This window comes from Anticarsia gemmatalis, chromosome 13, assembly GCF_050436995.1.
Source record: "Anticarsia gemmatalis isolate Benzon Research Colony breed Stoneville strain chromosome 13, ilAntGemm2 primary, whole genome shotgun sequence".
NCBI lineage: Eukaryota > Metazoa > Arthropoda > Insecta > Lepidoptera > Erebidae > Anticarsia > Anticarsia gemmatalis.
This window is the reverse complement of record NC_134757.1, coordinates 392,263-416,216: the sequence shown is the minus strand read 5'-3', so window position 1 is coordinate 416,216 and position 23,954 is coordinate 392,263. Positions and strand designations below refer to the sequence as shown.

Genomic DNA, 23,954 nt, shown 5'->3' with positions numbered 1-23,954 from the left:
TCTAAGGTAACTTTAGTTGTTTATAGCTCGAATGATATAACCAAGAGTGGTTTGGTTATAATTAGTGTCTCAATTAAAACTGTCAAAATTGTCGATACCGACTTTGGTGACGAAACTGCTCGGAAAAACTTAAAAACAATTGAAAAACAACAAACAAACTTTAACTATCAGCGGATATGTAAGTGGCAAAACTACTCATGCATTGAACATTTCACTCAAACTGAAATATTACAAGCATTCATTCGAACAGATTAAATAACCAAAAGAGCTATTTCGCGTCACAATTTATTATCTAAAAAAAATGTTGTTATTTTCCCTAAAATTGATTTAATAAACATCACTGATTCGTACTATGTATTCACCGCTAGACCACGTCCACACCGGTGTAGTGAGACGACTGTACGACATCCAGAAATAGTGTAGCCTGCAGCTGAGACAATATTTGTACAGTGAGCCACGATTATGTCTGTTACTTGCACAACGTGAATCATAACAGATTTGAACCCACTTAGATACGGACCGTGTGTTTGTTCTAACTATTCGCAGTGGGTTATTTATGATTTTTTGTATATTTTATTGTTTAATCTTAAGTGCTTTACACCTTTTATTAGATGAAAATTTGACACTTTATGCAACAGATAGGAATGGAAAGGAAGGCGGGTATTTTAGCGTCTTTAAAAACTTTGATACCAGAATTATTATAAGTCAAAACACCATCATACGTCAGAAACGGCGGAATTGCAGGCAAAGTTTGTTACAATAAATTTAGCATTTATTTATGATCTTATTAATTACGGTCTATTATAGTGTGTTAAAAGGCAATAAAAATGGCCATTCTTACAACCTACGCCAATATACATTGCGTAAATAAAATAAGAAGGACTATATTTTCCTAAACTACACAATGTATTACATAACAGATGAAGCTTACCTTGATAGTTACTAGCGCCATTCCTTAAAGCTCTGATTCCAAACAGCGGTTTTCCTTCAGCATCCAGCGGTCCAGGTCCATAGCTCGACGTGATCACATCTATGGGCTTCGTGATCACCTTGGAAGGGCTCGGAGCCCTGTACTTCGGCTTCTCCTCAATCTTCTTGCTGCTGTAAGTCCTCGTCTCCGAAGTTATCTTCTTCAGATTCCTGTTCGTCACCCAAGAAGGCTTTTCCTCTTGAGCTGGCTTCTGCGGTATTTTCTTTTCGATATCATATACTGTCTTTATAATAGTTTCCTTCTTTGTCGGTTCAGATTTTGTTTGTTGAAGAGGCTGCTTCTGTACAGGGCTTGGTGTTCTCTCGTAGATCCTTTCAGGACTTTGAGCTTTGCGTTCTGGACTCAGCCGCTTTTCGGGAGATGGCGACCGTTTACTTCCATTCATTTGAACGATTTCTATCACATCTTTAGATGATGTTCGCTCGGTAAAGGTCTTAGCTGTCGAATATTCCTCAACGGTCTGATGTTCTTCCACCTGTTTCACAGTTCTTTGCTTGTCTTCTGTCGCCTTTTTCTTTGATTCAGCGAACTTTAGTTTATCAGCCTCACTCAGACCTACCTTCTTCATGTATGCAGATGCGTATTCATTGAATCTGTTTGCTTTAGGTTTCGGAGTCGCAGTTTTGATAGGAGACTGAGTTCTGGTCTTCTTATCAGGACTGGCCTGACGAACTGGGCTCTTTGTCTTTAGAACAGACTTAGGAGCAGGCTTTTCAGGACTCTGTGGACGTGTGCGCTTGTCGGTCAAGGTCTTTGTAGGCTCTTTAGCGTGCCCATTGAGCACAGGCTGAACTTGTTCCCTAGGCTGGCTGCGTTCAGGAATCGTTCGCTGTGGAGTCTTTGCGTGACGATCAGGAGATGCAGTTTTGTGAGGTGCTGATTTAGGGGTACGGTCTGGAGAACTTGTCTGATGACGGTCAGGTGTCCTCGCCTTCTGAGTAGTGGTAGTAACAGTTTGTTTAGTAGTTCTTGTGTGAGTAGAGTCTACGTGATCGGTCTCTGATTTCTTGCGAGCGATCCTTATTTGTGCTCGGATGCGTCGCCTCTGCTCGTAACCCACGACCTTTTCCAACTGAAAATGAGAATGTAGTCAGTAAAAATTTAAATATATCATAGAGATTGAGATAGCAAGTGCGAGCATGCATATAGTGTGGCTACTGACCATTTGTTCCAGGAGGTCCAGGTCGAAGATATCTTCGATGCAGGGATGTTCTACGCTGCGACGACGTTCACTGCTAGCCGTAGACCGCTCCACACTAGTCCTACGCAACTCCACTCCAAACTTGCCACTTCCTCTTCGGCTGCTCACCTCAGCCTCTTCCACAACCTTTGTCTCCTCCTTAATCTGACTGGTCTTAGTAGGACGGAGGTATCCAGGGACTTTGTCTGGCTTGTCACTTTCAGGACGATGCATCGGTGATTCAGCTCTGGTAGTGGCTGGATATTTAGTCACCACAGTCTTTGTGGTAGTTGTAGTTTCGACTGTATGACGCATTGGTGATTTAGACCTGCGTCCATCAGGTGACTGAACAGATAGGCGAGTAGGACTCGCCCTCGGTTTGTCATCAGGACGGAGATGCTGTGGGCGTGGAGTTCCACTTGTAGGACGTTCTTTAGGTTGATGAGGAGCGACATCGATTTCGCTATCCACGTCTGTTATATTAGGAGAACCTTCCTCGGTAGATGGGTGTAAAACTGTAGTGGAATCTGTTTTTGGAGATTTCTTCATCACGCCAATGTCAGTTAACTTGGTAGTAGCCTTGGTATGCGTAGTTTCCTTCTTCTGAGTTGTTGCGATGTTTTCGAACAGAGCCTTAGCTTTCTTTACAGCTTCGCTGCTACGGAGAGTGGTAATCTTCATTGTAGGTGTCCTTTCAGTTGGTTTGTTAGGGCTGCTATAGTCCTTAACCTTTGTATGAGAAGTGGGTTCTCTGGTAGGTTTGTCTTTAGGCTTGTCAACACGGACTTCAGGAGTTTTAGTCCTAGTGACGACTACCTCCTCAGTAGTCTCCACCTCGTAACCTTCGTCGTCATCGTCATCATCAACAATCTTCTTCATAATTCTTTCATGTTGCTCTTTGATTTTCCTCTCCTTTTCTTCCACCTCTTGAGTCTCCGTCAGGAATTGCTCAGCCGTTTTAACAAACTTGTGTACTTTGTCTGAAACACTGAGCAAGCAGTCGTCGCTCTTCAAGGCTTCATCAACATTAGTTAAATCAGGACGTTCCACTTTCTGAGGCGCTGGTTTTACTTTAGGCGCCTTTACGTTTTCTGCAGTCTCTACAAACATGTGAGCTTTGTCGTGAACACTGAGCTTAGTATAGTCATCAATGTATACGGTGTTCTTGTCGTATTCATCGACAACGCTACGTGCTGGGCTCTTGTCTTTCGTATCTCTGGGTCCTTTAGCGAATTTGTTGACCTTCTCAGACACGGACAGCAAACATTCGTCAGATTTCAAGTTCTCCTCAACGAAATCAGAGTGAACTCGCCTTTCAGTATCTTTGAATGACGATGTTGTATCCTTAGGCTTTGTAGTTGTATCAATGCCCTTTGTGAATCTAGAAACTTTGTCGGTTACACTCAAAAGACTCTCATCTTCCTCAGTGAGATGTTGTTCATCAGTTTTCCTAACAAACAGTTCATCATCTTCGCAAATCTCTACAATATCGTCAACAATAGATTCAGCTTCGTGGATAGTATGGTACGTACGCCTGCGGAACTCATCATCAGGTTCCTTCACTTCGTCCGGGTAGCGAGGAGTACCCATATCATCGAAATTAACTGGAGTAGGACAGATACGATCAGGAGAATTCTCCCTGGATGATTTAGATTGCTGCATATCGATGATAATGTCGTCTTCATCACTAGGAGTGTTCAGTGTAGTAGCAGACTTTGGTTTGCTAGGTAACTTCGACTGAGGTTCTTTCAAAGATGATTTCTGTTTACCAGGCGTTTTAGTAGGAGACATGTCATTAACTTGGATATCAGGCTTGGACTTGACCCTTTGGGGTGATGTTGGTGACGTTTTCTTAGACTTCAAAGTGATATCGCTTACAGTTCGAGTGACTTTTGTATCATCTTTTTTGGGAATACCACTTTCTCTGATTCCTTTAGGAGTTGGTGCTCGCTCACTTGGCTTGCCAGTCGGTGATTGGATTACTTTACCAGTAGTTTTAGTTGTTGTTGTCTTTGTAAAACTGTTTTGTTTAGTTGTAACACCAGTTCTCTTCAAATCAGTAACTGTTTTATCCACCTTAGTCACGGTCAATGTCGCAGGAGTTGGTTTGCGGGTCAGATGTGAAGGAATCTGTTCCTTAGGTTTGATGCCACTTGCCTTTGGTACTTGGGGTGACTGCGGTCTCTCAGTAGGCGAAACAGGCTTTTTAGGAGAGATACTTCTTGGTTTGGAGTCTGTACTTTTGTCGATCTTAGTGGGACTGACAATTCCTGACGGCTTCTTCGTTGGAGAAACATTTCTTGAAGATGGCTTGCTAGGAACTTTCTGATCTTTAGGCTTTTCATCCTTGGGCTTTCCTGGTCGAGAAATGTCAATCTTAGCTGCATGTTTCTCAGTGAATTCTGTTACCTCCTCCGTTATGATTTCACTGTCTTTAACAGTGTGTGTCGTGATGTCAAGGTCTTGTAAACTGGTTGTGGTTTTACCTGGGCTTCTCTCACGGCTCGGAGATTTCTCCTTGCGATCGGGTGAAAGCTTTCTCAAAGATTTCTGTACTCTATCCAAGACTTCTTGTTCTCTCTCTGACATGATGAAGTCTGTGCTGACCTCAGTAACTTTCGTAGTTTTCTTGGTCGGAGAAGGAGTGCGTAGCTGCCTCGGTTCTTCAGGCTCTCTGAGATAGCCAGGCTTCGACCGTGAAGGTTCGTCTGGGGACCGACGTGGAGGCGACACTGAAGACCTAGGAGAAGTACGCCCTTTTCTGACCTCGAATATTTCAACATCTTCAGTAGTTGTGGTCTCGTGTTTCGTCGTCACTGAAGCTGTAGGCCTCATATAGCCTGGTTTTCTATCAGGACTGGAAGCAGTCCTCGTTGGAGATGAATCTTGAGGACGTTTGTCTTCAGGTTTTTGGGTATCCAAAGGCGTAGATGGTTTCTTGGTAGCTCCATCTGGACGTGGTTTCGTTGGGGACTCAGTTCGAGGGCGATCCGTTTGTTTAGGAGTCTTACGTGTTGGCGAGCTTTCTGTGGGACGAGTGGGTTGACGGTGTCTTTCAGTTGTCTTTGATGTGACATGTTCTTCGACATCCTCTGTTGTGGAATCGTACTTAGACGTTACTGAAGTAGTCTTCTTCATGTAGCCCGGCGTTTTGTCAGAAGGAGTTTGTCTTGTTGGAGATGGTTCCTTGGGGTATCTATCACTAGGACGTCTTTCAGGACTAGCCCTTGGTGAAGATTCCTCAGGCCTCGACTTACGGCTTGGTGACGATTCCTGTGGCCGTAGCTTGCGGTCTGGACTTCCATCTTTGTAGGAAGGCTTCTTAGTGCTGTCATCAGGCTTGGATGGCCTACGAGTCGGTGACTCAGATGGTCGCGATGGATGCTTGCTGTGTACCGTTTGAGTAACAGTAGTTTCCTCAAAGTCTTCCGTTGTGTCATGTTTAGATGTTACCGCAGTCGTACTCCTCATGTATCCAGGTGTGTCTGGACTCTTTGTTCGTCTAGATGGTGACGTTTCCTTAGGATGCTTGTCAACAGGTTTTCTCGTCGATTCAGATGGTTGCTGATATCCAGGTTTACGCTCAAGACTCTCCTTCCTATCTGATGGTCGTTTGGACGGAGATCCTGTGCGAGGATGATCAGACTCCGGCGATTTATCACCAGGTTTTGAAGGTCTTCGCGTAGGTGAGTCGACATACTGCGGTGATGGATGTTTCTCCTCAAGAGTTCCCACTTCATACTCAGTTATTTCAGTCTCATGTGTATGGACGTGAGATGAAATCGGAGTCATGTAATGTGGAGTTTTCTCAGTGATAGATTTACGTGTGAGAGAATCGTGAGTATGAGTGCGAGTTACTTGTTCATCTCCTATAACTTCTGTCTCATGGATGTGACGGTGATGAGTAATCGGGGTCATGTAGTGAGGAACCTCCTCTTTCAGTCGCTGGTGTGTAGGAGAGTGAGACCGAGGAGCTGAGTGTTCCACTGTTGTTTTACGAGATACATACTCATCCTCAACTGGTTCAACTTCACGATGGCGATGAGGAGAAATAGGCCTCATGTAATGAGGAATTTCATCCTTATCTGTTGGTGAACGAGAACGATGTGGGGCCGAGTGTTCCACAGATGTTTTGCGAGCAATGATCTCATCTTCAATAGATTCAGTTTCAGTATGACGATGAGGTGAAATTGGTCTCATGTAATGCGGAGTTTTATCCTTTCCAGTTGGAGAATGAGAACGCTGTTGAGCAGACTGTACAGTGTATGTTTTACGAGATACGAATTCATCTTCAACGACCTCAGTTGGAGTATGGCGATGAGGCGAGATCGGTCTCATGTAGTGAGGAGACTTATCCTTGTGCGTCGGTGAATGAGAACGCAATGGAGCCGAGTGTTCCACAGTTGTTTTGTGAGGAACAATTTGATCTTCAATTGATTGAGTATCAGTATGGTGGTGAGGAGAAATCGGCCTCATGTAATGTGGAGTTTTTTCCTTTTGTGTTGGTGAATGAGACCGTAGCGGTGCTGAATGCTCCACAGTAGAAGTACGGACCTCATAATCTTCTTCTACTTGTACTGTTTCATGAACATGGCGGTGGTGAGTTATTGGCTGCATGTAATGAGGAGTTTTCTCCGAATGAGGATGAGATTTGTCTTTCGGATGTTTATCGGTTTGCCTCTCAGGTGTACCCTTCGTTGGTGAAGGCTCATGTGAAGGTCTACGAACCTTGTCCGTATCATGAGGTCTGGAAGAGGAGCTTCTGCGAGGATGATCCTCTGATTTAGGAGTCTTGTGAGTTGGTGAATCGGAACGTGTAGTATGGTGACGCTCAGTCTTCGAAGTTGTAAATTCTTCAACGTCCTCACTTTCATATTTAGATGATACAGATTCTGTAGTCTTCATATACCCGGGGATCTTGTCTGGTTTGCCATGAACTGGTGAATCCTTAGGATGTTTGTCTCCCGGTTTCTTTGTAGGACTTGCTTTTGTTGGAGAAGGCTCACGACCATGTGAAGGTCTGCGATCGGGACTTACGTCTGAAGGACGACCCGGTTTGGTCGCAGAGTCGTCTGGTTTCTTAGGAGCTTTACGAGTTGGAGACTCGGAGATCCTATAGGTTTTAGTTTTAGTGGTCTCAGAGACAGAAGTCACATGATCTTCAGTAGTAGAGTCCCGTTTAGTCGTTGTTGTTGTAGATTTTGTATAACCAGGTCTAGTTGGGGAAGTATCCTTAGGTTTATCTGCCGGTTTCTTCTCTGGGCTAGCCCTAGATGTTTCATGACTTGGCTTACGGGTAGGGCTCTTATCAGCAGGTTGGCCAGGTTTGGTTGGCGAATCATCTGGTTTAGACGGCTTGCGTGTGGGAGATTTAGACGGCTGAGTTGGAGTGCGTTTCGTGGAAGTAGTTTTTGTGACTAACTCCTCGATGTCTTCTGTAGATCCATATTCAGCCACCATAGAAGTAGTACTCTCCAAATACACTGGTCTGGTCGGGGAAGTCTGCCTTGGATAATTGTCTCCAGGCTTTTTAGATTCCGGCTTGCGCTGTGGGCTCTTGTCGGTAGGATAAGTAGGCCTGGAAGTATCACCTGGGGTCTTCCTTGTAGGAGACTCAGATGAGCGAGAAGGCTTCCTCTCTGTCTTTGTTGTTACAGTAATTTCCTCCGTATCCTTAGCAGTGTCATACTTAGAAGAAACGGTTGTAGTGGTTTTCATGTAGCCTGGAGTCTTGTCCAACGGTTCCGAAGGTTTCTTTTCCTTTGGTTCATATCCTGGCTTTGTTTCAGGACTCAAGCTGGAGCGAGGAGAGCTACCAGGATGGAGTTTAGCCGGAGAAGTAGAACGAACATCTGGCTTTTGTTGTTCAGGACTTTCAACAGATTTAGGTTTGTCCTTAGGCGTTTTGGATGGTGCATCTTCCGAAGGTTGGTAGGATGGTTTCCTTTCTGGACTCTGCCTTGGTGAAGGGTACTTAGTTGTGGTCTTCTTGAGGCTGGTTTTTTCCACATCATCCAACGTTTCTTCTACAACGGTCTTCTTGGTTGTAATGATATCTTGTAGTTTAGTTGGAGAACTGTCCCGTGGAGTTTTAGGTTTCTTGTCAGTAGGTTCATCAACACGAGTAGTCTTTATGATGTTCTCTTGTTCACGAGCAATAAAGTCGGTCACGTCTACTTTAGTGTTAGTCACTTTCTTTGTTGTTGGGTATTCGAATGGAGTTTCCTTAGGAGCTGGACTGCGGCAAGGAGAGATGCTGGGAGAACTAAGATTAGTTTCTGGTTCCTTCAAGTATGTGGTCTTCTTGACAGTCTCAGTGGTATCATCAGTCATTCCCAATATCTTGCGACAACGGTCTTCATAAGTCTCACGTCTCTCTAGAGGAGGCTTTACCTTCATTGGTGCTTTCTCAGGCCCCTCAGGACGATCTTTCTTTACCACTTTGTGTTCAGGGAAGTCTTTTGGCTCCTCAGTAGGTGACACACGGAAACTGGATGGTGGTTTTTCAACTGGAGATGCCTGAGTAATTTCAGTGGTAGGTTTCTTCAAAGAGCTCTTTCTTGGAAGGCTATCCTTTGATGGAACATGCTTCTCAGGAGATGGTGAACGACAAGGAATTTTGGATGGAGAAGGAGACCGTTTGACGTCAAGGCTTTCCGGTCTCTTGTAAGATGTAGTCTCATCTACTGTATGTGTCTCTGTATGTTCAGTATAAGTTTCATGGTCATCTAAATCAGTGACTATTGTGCGCTCAGTACGAGGCGAGCTAAAGTAGACAAATCCACTGACAGAGGTGGTGGGTGAACTTTGACCAGTAGAAGGTTCAGTATCCGTAGGCTTTTTAGGCTTTTTTGTAGGGCTTGATGATGGAGTAACTAGTTGGCGAGGATGTTCTTTTGTCGTCTTCTTGTTGACTTCCTCAGTAGTTCTCTCAGTGGCCAGGAAGTCGGTGGTGTGTTTATACTTAGTGTCTTTTGTAGGAGACTTAACAGGAGAAACGCTGTCACGAGGTGCTTTCTTTGTTGGAGATCCTGGTTGCTCCGGAAATTTCTTCATAGGAGATAAAGGTTGTTCAGGTGCCTTCTTAGTAGGCGACCCCGGCTGCTCAGGTACTTTTTTAGTGGTAGAAGATGGTTGCTCCGGTGCTTTCTTGGTGGGAGATTCTGGTTGTTCTGGTGCTTTCTTTAAGGGAGATGTTGGCTGTTCAGGAGACTTCTTCGGTGACTTGTCACGACGCGTCAACGAATCGTACCTGACATCTTTCGTGTCTGTAGTGGTCACCTCAGTTATTTCAGTATGAGACTTCTTCTTCTTATCGTAGGTCCCGAATTTAGATGGTGATGGTTCCCTAGGCTTGTCGTCAGGGGTAGGGGCATCCTTGTCTTTAGGAGTGCGATGTGTTGCCGTCACGTTGTCAGTAACATCGGTCGTTTTGACTGTAGTGTCAATACGATCATGTTTCTCTGTAACAGTGACGTGCTGCGGTGATGGTGACCTTCTAGGTACCTTGTTGACATCATCAGTGTCCTTGATGGGAGCTTTTTTAGTAGGAGAAGGACTCCTATCCTTCAGAGCTGGTTGTCTAGGAGCAGTGGTCTCTTTAGGCTGATCTGGACGAGTTTTGTCAACACGAGTATACATCTTTGTCTCTTCATCAATGAACTTGTAATGGTCTTCTTGAATTTTCGATGTAGTAGTAGTGTGATCCTGAGATTTACGAGTCGGACTGGTAGACGGCGCCTGTTTTGTTGGAGAACTCCTGTCTGAAGGTTTAGTCGGAGACTTGAGATCATCAGACGGTTGGCTTGTTGCAGTAGGCCGCATGTAGCCAGGTTTCCTGTCAGGACTCACACTTCCTCTGGTTGGAGCTGAAGAATCCTTAGGCTGTTTGTCAGAAGGTTTGTCTGATGGGCTGCCTGGATAGCCAGGCTTCCGATCAGGACTCGTGCCAGGCTTCCTAGAGCCATCTGAAGGAGATGGACGAGTGGGCGAAGTGGTTCGAGGAAGATCGGAAACAGAACCTGGACGGCCATCTGAAGGCTTTTGTTGAGACGGCTTCCTATCAGGACTTTGACTGGGTCTAGTGTCCTTTGGATGACGGTCAGTAGTTTTCTCAGGACTAGCTCTACTAGGAGACGAAGGATAGCCAGTCACATTAGTAACTTGTTGCCCTGGCTTTCTTTCCGGACTTTCACGTGGCCTAGTTGGTGACTCACGACGATCTACCGGTCGAGTTGGGGATCCTACTCTCGGTTGCCCGTCAGTCGGCGTTCTCAATATAGTCTTCCTGTCTGGACTAGAGCTGGGTCTGAAAGACAAGTCCTGAGGTCTCTTCTCAGGACTAGTACTGGGTCTCTGACGGTGATCCTGAGGCCTTCTTTCGGGACTGTAGCCAGGCCTAGTTGGAGAGCGACCGGTAGGTGGTCTGCGGTCATCAGGAGTGGTGTATCTGTGGGACTTTACTTCAGTTACCGAGTGAGTGGAATGCGTGGTAGAGTGCCTGTCAGAAACAGAACGGGTCGGAGAAGACCTATCGATTTTACTAGGACTACCTCCACGACTAGATGGTTTCCTGTAGGTCTTGTCAGGACTAACGCTGCTCCTCAACGAAGATGTACTGGACCTGAAGGTCTTGCTGCCTGGAGAAGAAGCGCGAGTAGACGGACGAGTGGTAGATGGAGTATCAGCACGGAGCGTGCTAGCCCAAGCTGTGTGCGAAGGGCTCCAATCATTGCTGATTTTCTTCTGAGAGTAATCAGTTTGATATGTAGTTTGGTGTTGTTCAGTGTTTGTTTTTTTCTCAACAACTTCTTCAACTTTCTTGTCTCGTGTAATGTGATGGATTCTCTCCTCAGAAGTCCTAGGGACATCCCGTCCTGGAGCATCTCTAGATGGTGAGTCCCTAGTTGGTGCATACCTGCTAGGTGTGTCATGGGCCGGCGCATCGCTACCAGGTGTATGTTTACCTGGTGTGTAATGGCCTGGTGCATCCCTACCAGGTGTATACCGGCCAGGTCCGTCACTTCCCGGGCCATCCCTGCTCGGTGCATATCGTCCAGGAGTATCCCTGCTTGGCGCGTCTTTGCCAGGAGTGTCTCTGCCTGGAGCATCACCCCTAGGAGCCTCCCTGCCTGGTGCATCTCTAGTTGGTACATCCCTGGTTTGCGGAGCATCTCTATTATCCTTAGGTTGAACAACTCTCTCATCACGAGTAGTCACAACATCTCGTTGGTCATCATGAGTGACATATCTGCGCTGAGTGACGTCACGGTGAGTCTGCACGTCATCATTGTCAGTTGATTGTATGACTTTATGAGTTCTAGTTACATGCCGAGTTGTTTGACAATCGTCATTCGTTTTAGAGTCAACCACTCGCTGGTTTATCCTCTCATGACGCTGTACATTCGTATAATCATTATCAGTTTTAGAATCGTCAATAACTCGCTTGTTAATAGTAGTGTGATACCGTTGAGTATTAGAATAGTCGTCGTCAGTTTTCGAGTGATCCACTACTCTCTTATTAGTTTTTGTTTCATATCTCTGAACATTAGAATAATCGTCATCAGTTTTAGCGTGGTCCACCACGGTCCGGTTGATTTTAGTCACACGTTGTACAGAATAATCATCGTCAGCTTTAGAATGGTCAATCACTTTCCTATTCACTTTTGTCTCGTAATGCTTATTAGAATAATCGTCAGAATCCTTTGTGTAGTCAGCGATTTGCCTCTTAAAATCATAATCGTCAACGTTTCTCTGAGAATCAACGATATTTGTGGAACGATCGTCGCGGTTGTCGATCACGTGTCGAATGACTTTTGAGGAGGAGTCTCTGATGTCTGAGCGTTGCTGTGTGGAGTAGGATCTGTTCTCGCTTCGTGTCTGATACGATTGTTCAGAACGAGTGCTCTGGACCGGAGCGCGGAACTCCCTCTTAGTACTCGTGACTCGAGTCCCGTCTGGAAGACACCGCGTCTCCACGATGACTCTGGTGTTATCATCAGGGTAGTCCACCTTCCTCGACACGAGCTCTCCAGTCTCGTAATCACTCCTCCTCACCGTCTGCTCATAATCATTCCTCCTCTCGTTGCTTCTCAAATTTTGTTCGTAGTCATTAGTTCTTGTGATTTGTCTTCTTGTTAGCGAGTTGTCCTCGTTGCGGTTAGTATCATAAGTTCGTAGGTCATAGTCGTCGTTGGTTACGTATGGCACTGATTCGTGTCGAGTCGAAGATGACTGCTGGAACTTCGAGCTCGAAGTTGAAGAGCTGGTTGTAGACGAGATGTGGGTTCCGTCGTCAGTCTGTCGCACGACGTGCTCGCGCGCGGCCGTGTTGGACGAGGTCTCGTTGCGTTTGAGGCTGCTGTTCGCATCGTGGTACTCCGTCACGGCTTCCTTGTGATGGTCTACGGCAGCGAACTGGCCCTTTCCGCCGTCGACGTCGTACCTGCCCTCGATGTTCGCGTGCACTGACTTGACGTGCGTGTGCCCGTCATCTGTCGTCTTGTTCTCCGACTCCACATTCCAGCCGGCGTTGGATAACGCCTTGAGATCTGTAAAAACATGTTCATTAGTACTTCGTAGTGGAAGATCATCACCGTTACCGGTTAATAAGCGTTAGTTCTGTTAGGGTTGTTGTATCGTGCAGGGGTGCACCTTGGCCGCGGTAAGTGAACTCCTTGGGAGGGGAGCCCGCGTCGCGGACCTCCTTGCTCTTCATGGACTGGAAGCTCTGGTCTGCGAAGGACTTGACGTGGTCCTGCGCCGCCGTGAACTCACTACCTGTTGGATTCGGGCACAACCACGCTCACTACAGATTCTTCAGGGCTTGCATGAACTTTGTAACTAATTGAAATTCCAGTGTAAAAATTCGTGGTGGGGATAGCGATGAACACGGCTCATCATAAATAAACCTGCTAGATATTTAACTCTTATTATTGCTATAAGATATATTGCTGTAAGACCTTTTAGCTAAGGCGCCTCTTCTATGTCGCACTCAAAAGATTTATATTAAAGATCTCTTATGCTTAAACCAAGATCTTACTAACAACTATCGGTCACGTAACGGCTTTCTGTAACTTTGACTATCATGAGCGTCAGTGTTTGACCGAAACGAATAAATGGTTTGAGTATGATGAAAGTAGGTATCTTCTCTTTTCTTAGTAATATCTGCTCTATCCCTACAGTGTAAAGTGAAGGTGAGGTTACCTTTCCCCTCATGTTTGGGCTCGGGGGAGTACAGGTTGCGCAGGCGCTCCTCTCTCAGTCGGTACATGTGCGCGCGGATCTCTTTCTTACGGGAGAAGTCCTCGGTCTGCTGCCACTGGAATTGTATAGTATATTGGTTTTAGTATACAGGAGGTAGCTACTTAAACCTTAAATTTATTTTAATTTTGCTAGCGGACAGCTACGCTACAGAGATTGCTATTCCTTGTAAGTAAAGATAACAATAATATGTTTTTTTCATAGTATAGATGGTTATAAACAAAAATTACAACTTAAGAATATGTTTAGATGTTGGTATCACTATTTAACAAAAAAAAAGTCTTTGCGAAGAAATTATATTGTCCTAACGCCTGCTAATAAATAAACAGCAAATCACATGGCGGCAACAAAATTTATTGCGCGCAGAATTTTATCAGGCGCTGACTTAAGCTTTACTGTTGTATACAAATTTAAATGGTTATATAATTAACAGACAATAAAACAAAGTAATAAATAATGACTCACCATACGGCGCAGTAAGTCCTCGTCGCGAATCAACGACACGTCGCCTTCAGACATTCTGTAAACACAAACTAGATATTAAAACGTACATGAACACTGTATTTTCCGTATAGCTAGTACTAGCTAGACACCTAGGTATTAAACCACAGCCCACGCTCCACGTGACAGTTTACGACTCGATCATTCATAGTCACACACTTGTTATTACACTAGGTTTAACTCAACTTTACTGCTATAGTATGGAGTATTGGGGAAACGATCATCTTGCCATATACCAAACAAGGCGTATCCTGCAGTTTCAAATATATGGTGCCACCATATATGGTACCATAGGGTAGATGACTACCAGCCAAATCAACTTCTCTTTATAAAATGTCTAAAATACATTTTAGTATAGGAATACGAAATAGTGACGTCACAGTGTCGTATTTTCGCATCAAATGAGTGCCTAATAAAATGTTACAGTCTGTAGTACAATTTCAACATTATTTACCAGCAAAATTACAAAGCCTGGGCATTTTATATGAACCTTTTACAAGTTTAATAATTTTATATTAACCCAGTCAACCACCCTATTACTTGCTCCCGGTCTTTGCTTGATGTTGACCTTTGTAATAGCACCGATTCTTAAGTGTATTTTTGTATTCTGTTTGTGACCACTAACCGTGTGTCCCTTATTTTGCCTATTCCCAAGGGGACAAGGCCGGATATAAGTATATGAATTGTTGTAAAATTTCAACCACTTATTACCAAAAAATATGGCATATAATTAGCTCAAAAACAATTTTGGATCGACGTTTACTTTTGGTCGTATCCTCCTTCCTACTCTAAACATCTACATTACACGAATACTCCAAACGAGATTGACCCTTAAACCCTACTAAACAAGAGATAATTTAGCTTAAAACTGTCATCAACAGAAGGAAGACTTCCTAGAACACTAATATTAGACACAGTCAGTTCAATTCATGTCTCTATTACAAACTTGACACTTAATTATACAATATTATACAATCGCAGTCAGTAATTGATGGTACTGAACTGAACGACGTATCAATTGTAAATGTTTATTTGTGATACAGTTTGTTTTTTCGTGGAATAGTTAACTGTGACGGTAGATATGTAGTAATAGTTTGTATGGACAAATTTATAATTTTAAGGCATCAAAAAGAGTGATTATGATTATCGAAAAAACTGGAGCTCACGCCTTGAGCTCTTAGTTAACAATCGCCGCACGAATCGATCTCTAAGGTTAAGCTACGCTTGCCGCGGTTGTTCCGTGAATGGGTGACCATCTTATACATATCTAGTTCCGCCGTGTTTCGGAAGGCACGTTGGTGCTGGCTGTAATTTTTTAATTGTGGGTGCTGGCTGTAATTTTCAAAATCTTTGACAGTCGTTAAAAGTAGTCAGAAGCTTGTAAGTCTGACAACCAGTCTTACCGAAGGATATTGGGTTATATCCCAGGTAACTGAAAGTCCGACCGGTTGTGAAGGTCCGACAGGCAGTCGCTCTATGTAAAATACTGGTATTCAGCTTGCTAGGCTGATTGATTGTAATCTTAAAATGTCATACAAATAGCCCGCAAACCTAGTTAAATAAAATAAATAAATTATAAAACAAAAATAATCATCTATTTGCCTCGCTCATGTCATCTGTGACATATGACAATTATCACGTATCATCACGCCTGCGGCTGTGTCGTTAGCAGAGGCCTTGGGACAATTAGTGGCAGTCTGGAGCAATCATTGACAGATTTATGAAATGATTCTGATGCAGTGTTTGTTGAGACGTTGCAGTTTAAACTGGACTGTTTGATATTGTTTTGATAAATGAATTGTGTTAATTTGAGCTATTTTATAGTTTATTAAATTTTCGTTGTATATTTGTTATCTAATTTCGAAAAACGAGAAATAACGCAATCAAACATTTTACCTGCGATTGCTAGACAATTTAGCTAAACTATTTTTATACCTGCATGATATACATAAGATAAAAGCTATCTAGTGGTTGCCGATAATCATAAATTGTCCCAAAATTGAGCAATGAGTATTCTTCTAATCTGCAATTGAAAATGAGAAGAGAGAAGGGTTTCTTGTTAGCGTTTTTAAATAATCATTGCTGAATACACAAGATGAAATCAATACATGCCTAGTACTTTCACAGAAAAGATTACGCTAATCCTATAAGAAGCAAAAGAACCTGTGTTAGCCTTCTATTTTAATCGCAAATAGTAATACATACTGTCTAAAGTAGACTACACACGAATCACCTTACCCACTGACAGTTGATGTTAGCGTCTTTGCTCCGACAATTGTATCATTCTATTGAAATAAAAAGCCGTCGAATTTAAGCCGGGGTAGGTCAGCCGTCAACAGATTTGGTGTACAGACTCCTTTACATTCTGCATTATGCAATGATACATGTCAAATCAGACCGTATTTAGAAAACTATTTAAGATTAACATTTAAATCAAATAAATAGACTGGATCATGCCTAAAGCATACACTTGCATCTGTCGCCTGGTCGCATGGCCATATGGTCATATGCCAAGAAGGTTGTGACCATATAAAGACCTCCCAGGCGCCCTTGTCCCTCTTTAAAACTTACATGGAGGCATTACTTTTTATTTAACGAGAAAAAAACATATTGGAATTATTTGACGTGCCCTAGTTATGGAGGTCGCGGTACTTATTTAATTTTAACTGCAGCTGTATGCATTTTTTTGATATATTATCCTTTATATTTAATTAAAATTCCGTAGAGATCAGACCTGGTAATATGGCAATATCTCACGTTAGGTCTACGTGACAATATTTTACACGAGAATACTTAGATGACTAGAAAAAAGGTCAGGTGCGTAATACTCGTAACAGGCGGTCCTGTATGACGAGATGTATAGATATGAATGAGGTAAGGGAAGTTTGTAAATATCGTACCAAGTCGCACTCTTTAGAGTTTGCCTACCCCTTATGGGAAAAGGCGTGATATAATGTATGTATATAGAAAATACTTAGTTGACGTACCTCGAAAAGGTAGTGAGTACCTTTTCGAGGTAGGTCAACTAAGTATTTTAGGAATATATCGAATATGTTAGGTTTTCTATCACTTAAAAGTGTTTCTAAAATTTTTAAACACGCCTGCAAAACTGCAGTTAAAAATATTCAACAATACAGCTTAGATTACGTCTCTGTTTACATCGGAAAAGACATAAAAATGACAAACAAATGTAGTGTAAAACCGACAATATTTCGGCAACAATCACCAACACATCCCTCAGACTCACACTATTTAGTAAACATACGAGCATGACGTCATGTGCGCTAATGGTCAGCTGTCACTGGGACTGTAATGATGTGTAAGGCTCGGCGCACAATAGCATCACGGCAAAGTATTCTTTGACACCACTAGACCACAGGGTTGACTGACGGAAAACTTTAGAAAAATAAAAATTTAATTTTCCAAAATTGTTTGCGACTCCAAGCTAAATTAGAATGAATGCGGGGCACGAACGCTCCCTTGTATTATGGAGAGTACCTACGCATTCCGGGGGATACCGAGGCATAAGGTATGCAAAAATAAGTAATGTGCTACTAAAGAATTAAGCGCTTAGACTTACTAGAAAAAAAAAGTTCGTTCCAAATTTCCAAGGTAAGGCCGCGGACCACAGGTTAAGAAGCACTGGGGCCAATATCTTCTATTAACTCAAAGGTGACTGACTTACATAGTGATCTATCAACGCACAGCCCAAACCACTGGACGGATTGGGCTGAAATTGGACATGCAGGTAGATGTTATGACGAAGGCATCCGCTAAGCCAGCCAAGCCAAGGGGATAAAATAACGGATGAAAGTTTGTATGAAAATAAATAAGTTACACGTGGACAAAGTCGTCGGCAAAAGCTAGTTCGTCAATAAGCCGTGTATCTATAAGTCATGCTTTAATTCATTTACTACAAATCCCTTGCCATGTCTTGCCGCAAGAGTACGTCTTACTTAATGGTCGTCAGCGAGCCAGTAATGATGTGTAATAGAACATAATCTTTGTACGATTGTAACTACTAATGGTGTTGATGGGACCTGGCTTTGTCAGTGTTGCAATGTGTAATGGACACTTAGAACAAGGTACTAGGTAACACACTTGCGTGACTGATAACAGGAGGTGTTTTGGTTTTGAAACTGTGAAGTTTCGAGTCTAAGATTTGAAAGGAAGTAAGGGTATTCTGAAGGTTTTGATTGAGTGAGGACCTAAGCGACTGCACAACACAAAACCGATACTATAAAAAAATTGGAACGGAAATACTTTAATCAGCTTTCTTGCTTTTTCACGATTCATGAGATACAGTCTGGTGATAGATGGACAGTCAAACAGATAGGGTTCCATTTTTACCCTTTGGGTAGGGTGACACTAAAGAGTAATTGAAGTCAAAGTTTACAATAATAAGTGCTAGATTTGTCGCACTAAAAAAGTGTTCGGAGAACTCTCCAATGCAGCGCTTACCAAAGCCAAATTCTTTACGATATCTCAAATTTTCTTTTACATACCGAAAAAAAGTCTCATCAAATAAAAAAATCTTATAAGAAAAGACCCTGTAACTTTCGATCTGCTGTTGTATACCTACATGAGCGTTTGTGCCTATTCGAGACAGCTTAAATTTCTTTAGAACAAATAAATTGTCGATGAGTCACCTCTTGGGTAAAATAGCACTATTATCTATTAAAGATTTTTATTAACTAGTGTAATAGAGGCAGCTGTCACTTAGAATTCGTTGAACTAAGGCCTGCCTCATTAACAACTGTCTTTGTTTAAAAATTGCACTCATTAAATCTTGTTTATGTTCTCAAGAATATGGAGTAACGGTCATTTTATGGCTAGATTACAGTATTTTTATTATGTAAGTGTAATAAAAGATGGACACTTTAAGAATAAAAGCCTCGAGTTATATTTGTTATTACTTATTTTTAATAAGCTTAATAAATACTAACATTATTAGTGCTATATCACGTAAATGTGTCCTCTGCCTCTGATACGCCTTCAGGACGAACTCACTAAACCACTTTAGAAGAGGTTTAACTAGGCGATAGAAAAGACTTAGGCCCCTGTAAGTCACAAGCAAAATATATAGCTCAAAGGTGACTGATTGACTGACATAGTGATCTATAAACGCACAGTCCTGACCACTAAACGGATCTGGCTGAAATTTGGCATGCAGGTAGATGTCAGTGCTTCTCCCAAAAGGATAAAATAGGGGATGAAAGTTTGTATGAAAATTCTGTCCTAAGTCACAAACCACGCGGACGAAGCTAGTTCAGATATAAGTTCAAATTTAACGACTTTTCTTCCTGCAAAAACACCCTACATTATAACATGACATAGTGGGGAGAGGTCAGAGGACCCGGGCAGGTAGGCCTGCGCCCGCGCCGGTACTGGCCGGCAGTCGGGCGAGTGCGAGCGCAACCTGCCCGTGAGTCACGCGCCGCGGGGATGCATGCCTTACCACTGACGAAATTACTCAGGAATGAGAACCAAAGGAATTTGCGAACAATTAAAGCAAACAAAAGGTTCATAATTTTATTGAAATTTCTTCCTTTTGTTATGGTAATGGCTGTATGATAATGTTTTTTTACAACCGAAATGACACAACCTTTGTAACGAAATATTGAGGAAAAATTAGTCTTAGCGTTTGACCGTGGGTATGCCCTAGCAACACGGAGATACTTACGCATTATAATATACGGAATAATGTTTAGTTTTCCTGAAGTTAAGGACAATTTTTTAACATTAATAGGCGATAAGTACCTTTCTTCCAAATATAATTGCTGAAATAGCCCCTAGCTGTATGAATACACCCATGTTTCACCATTAACAATATTAGGCCCATATTGACAGTGGCGCAGTGGTTAAGGAGACCATGGGTTCGATTCCCACACGGAACAATTAATTGTGGGATCCACAACCAACCGTTTCGGGTCTGATTGTACTGTGTCCGGTATTTATATGTTTGTAAAAGTCCCCGCGACGCAAAATGAAACTATAGAGCGGGAGTTGTCTTTAAAAAAATCAAGAGAAAGAAACACATTTGCAAATATTTACAAATGTTATAGCAGCGTCAAGACTTTCTTGGCCTTACCCAAAGATCTAACACGAGACCTTAAAAATTTTAGAAACAAAAATATACTATCTGGCGCCTAATCTATAAACATAGTCTCACAACACATAGATACCTACATAGAATAACATTTAAGGCTGGTTCTTTAGAAATATTATTGTATTGCAAATCATATATTATTTCAATGTGTAATCATTTCAACATAAACATTAGTTTTTTGCAAACATTGATCGATAAAAAACAGATTAGTTGTGAATTAAATGTCAAAAGGTTTTCTATTAAAGTTTTATTTTATGTCATCATTGAGGATAAAGATTTGAGATTAATGTATAAATAGCTTTATACAGACTAGAGACGTGCTGTAGACTGTTGAAAATGTTTATTTAATTCTCAAGAAAAACAATCTCAGATAAACCTAGGAAGCGAAAGTTATCTTAGGATATAGCGTTCCTGCGGGCTTATCACGTATCTCAGTTGACAGCTGCTAGTATACGTCAAATCTATGGTCACTATTTAGTACATTGCTGCTTTGACATAACGTATTAATCACTATAATCTAAGGGAGAAAACAATGGACAGCATAGTGGCTTTCAAATGGCTGTCAAATAAGATACGTGATAGCCCCCCTGGACATGAAAAAAATTACAATTACATTCTGTGTCAGGTATTTTTTTTAATTACCTTTAACACTTTTTTATAAGAACTAAAGTTACTCTTGTAACTATTTAAGGTTAAGCACAGTGACATGATATGGGAATGGCAGAGTAGTCGACTCAAAAAGGTAACTAAAATTTGAAATGCTTTATTAACGACACCGATTTGACAATGAGACCAAACATTTCCGTAAAATAAATCAATTAAGAATGAAACCATATCATTATTCTTTTTCCTAAAACAGTGAAACTCGTGAGAACGACACAATATTCACGACGTATCCGGTAGAGTACCGGCAGCACGTGTCACTCGCGCCCTGAATACAAAATACAAATACAAATACATGGTGAGAATCAATGAGTGAGCAGTGAAAGCAAATTGATGCTGTTTCGTGTTTGAGTTACATTTGTGGTAATATTGAGATGAAAGTATACTATTTCGGTAGTAAGTGTAGCTTTAGGACGTGAGGGCCCGGGTTTGGTGCTCGGGTTAGACGAAGTCTTACATTTTTCTTTTATGGTATAGCTCAAACCGAATAAAGGTACGTAATGTAAGTTTCGTAATTAATAAAAATAGGATTTGTAATTGCTACTCCACCTTGCATTGAATGCCGTGGGGTCGATTCCCAAGAAGGTACTAATACTAATCTGACGGAATGATATGCGCAATGTTTCCCTAAACTTTGAAGTGATAAGCTGCTACTACAATCCTAAAAAATATAATTATTTAGAAACCTAAGAAATATTATTAATTTCCGTAAATAATCATTAAAGCTGGAGGTAACTCTATGTTCTTTTACAAGAGGCAACACTGAAATAAATCATTATCATCTGTTTGACCTGTTTTTCCTTCGCAAATGGAATAAACAGATAAATAAGGATAATATCCTTCTTATACCGAAGATTCCGAATTTAACACACATAACATGTATACAGAGGTATATATTAGCATATAAGAAAGTGTTCCACGTTAGTATGCGGGTTACGTAAATATTTCTAAGTTCAAGGTCACAAGACTAGCTTAAAACCGCTCTATAAATATATCGATTATATCTTTATTATGTGTTTTTAATTAATATACTAATGCAGGATGTGTTATGTTATTGATGATATGATCAAAACAAACTTGTTGCAGTGACATTTTAAATTGTAAGTAAATGTCCGTGATTCCAATATTCTTAGATTTTGGTTTAAAATGACAAATAATAACATATACCGTGAACATCTTACAAATAGCTACACGTTTGGTGCAGTGGTTTAAATGTCACCTCGCTGCAACAACCGTAGCGCCGCGTGTGGTGAGTTCGAATCCCACCCGGGTCAAATTGAATATTTGTTTAGAGCCTGGTTGTCATTTTATCTACGTAAGTATGTATTTAGAAGTATTTAAGTATGTTTGTCAGTTATTTGTTACCATAGTACAAGCTCTGCTTAGCTTAAACGTACCGACCCGAATATGTGTGTAGCGAGCCTAACACATAAAAGCCATTAAATATAAATTCTCAATCATCACACACTACAGGCGACAACACAATAAAGTAAATAGTCAGATTGATTGCGACTGGTCCATGACCTTGTGCAACTAGTTGGTGCAGCGGATGCGCCCGCGTCGGTGACGTCATCTTCATACAAAACCTCTCGACATTTACCGAACAGTATTTTTTGCATATTATGTAATTAGTGAGAAGTTACAATACACGCCTATTTTATGAGCATATGTGATTAACTATCATGGTGGTCCACGCGGTAGCGGTAGTTTTGCCAATAAGAAGAGTTCGGTTTCGTATCTATATATACAGTTATACACATTAGTTTTACAAAAAAAATAGCAGAATTATCTAAACTTTTCAAATTTTAGCATCCCAAAATGTTAAGATCCCCAAAATCTAAAATAGGATTCGTGGAAGACTATAAATAGGATAGGATTACCAAGTTCCCAGGAGCAGTACAGAGGGCAGTATCGTACCCGATAAATAAAAATGTGCGCAAAATATGAGCAACACCGGAAAATGTTATTGTAGGACTAGATTTCAATAACAATTGCATTATTAACACTATACAAAAACACCTTTCTGATTCTTTACATCATAGTTTATTAATAGCAAATTTAGAATCTCACCTGCTTTCTAATTGTCAAAAGAATTTACCAATTTGGCACTTCACAATACACGTGTATTACCTATAAATATTTGCTACTAGATAGAATGCTAATAGCTGTCCAATAAACTCCAATAGCTATTATTTAGCTGTCAGCTGTAATTAATTTGTCTAAGTTTCGACCTTGCTTCTAAGATGTTTATGTTGTCGTCGAGTTTATAGTCTCACCAAATACAGATTCTGTTAAAGATATAATTGCTAAGGAGTTTTATATTTGTTTTGAAAAATCAAGGACTTCACAGGCTGTGAGCTACACCAAACCTTAAAATGGTCCATACAGGCATAACGTAAACAACATAATTTAATTTTAATTATAAAAATATGAAAGTTCTTTAGCTTGTTTATCATTATATAAAAAGGTTAATCTAATTATAGTACAAAGTAGTAGAGTGAGAGATTGTATACCGGGAAAAGATATAGGTGGTAAGATTTGTGATAATGCTAGAGGGACTTGTTATTATATCAACCACATTGTAAATCTTTTAACTATTGAAAAGAGTGGCCCTTTGTTCTTGCTAGCTTTTCTCGAAAGACTCTACCCCCTTTCCGAGCTAGTGGTAGATTCAGTAATTGTAACGACTATCATAAGTGTCAACCTGTGTCCTCAATTAATAAATGACCTTATATAATTTTCTTGTTTAAAGTCCCTATGCTCAGAAGGAATAAAAGGCCTTGCAACGGTAACAAGTAGTCAATAAACCTTCCCGAGTAATCACATCGCAGGAAGACTTTCATCTCAATGACCGGTGTCAATGTTTCAGCGGTAGCCCCTAGTCCCTGTTGCGTGGGCGTCCCCACACGGGAGCGAGGTACTTTATACATAGAGGTGACACAATAGAAACAGATCGACTTAGATTACGTGTGGAGATTGCTCTTATCAATCAACGTGTAACCCTTACCGCGGGATATATTAGATTGTATAAAGAGCAGTGATAGCTGAGTGGTATAAGTTGGTACCTCCCACGCAAATGGTTGCAGGTTCGAACCCGAAGCAACACCCCAATGACTTTAAGAAGAAATTTAAAAATAATTATCAGTAGTTTCAACGATGAAGGAAAACATCGTGGTAAAACCTTAAATGCCATTTTATTCCGAATACATTTGTTAAGGGCATGCAAAGTGCCCTACACGCTCTTATCC

The 23,954-nt window shown here is 41.5% G+C and overlaps 1 protein-coding gene across 6 annotated transcripts in view; it reads right to left on the bottom strand.

Annotated features, from left to right (window-relative positions):
* Window positions 1-23,954, bottom strand: part of LOC142977753 (uncharacterized) — a 96,559-nt gene that overhangs the window by 51,582 nt on the left and 21,023 nt on the right. For 5 of the 6 annotated variants that reach the window (XM_076121838.1, XM_076121837.1, XM_076121835.1 and 2 more), the window contains exons 2-6: window positions 13,899-13,953; window positions 13,377-13,491; window positions 12,825-12,950; window positions 2,154-12,721; window positions 932-2,063 (exon numbers count right to left, since the gene is read on the bottom strand). In XM_076121838.1, coding sequence (XP_075977953.1) covers window positions 932-2,063; window positions 2,154-12,721; window positions 12,825-12,950; window positions 13,377-13,491; window positions 13,899-13,952 — 11,995 coding nt within the window. In that variant the 5' untranslated portion in view covers window position 13,953. The remainder of the gene's footprint in view (window positions 1-931; window positions 2,064-2,153; window positions 12,722-12,824; window positions 12,951-13,376; window positions 13,492-13,898; window positions 13,954-23,954) is intronic. The other variant, XM_076121834.1, reaches the window with a different exon arrangement.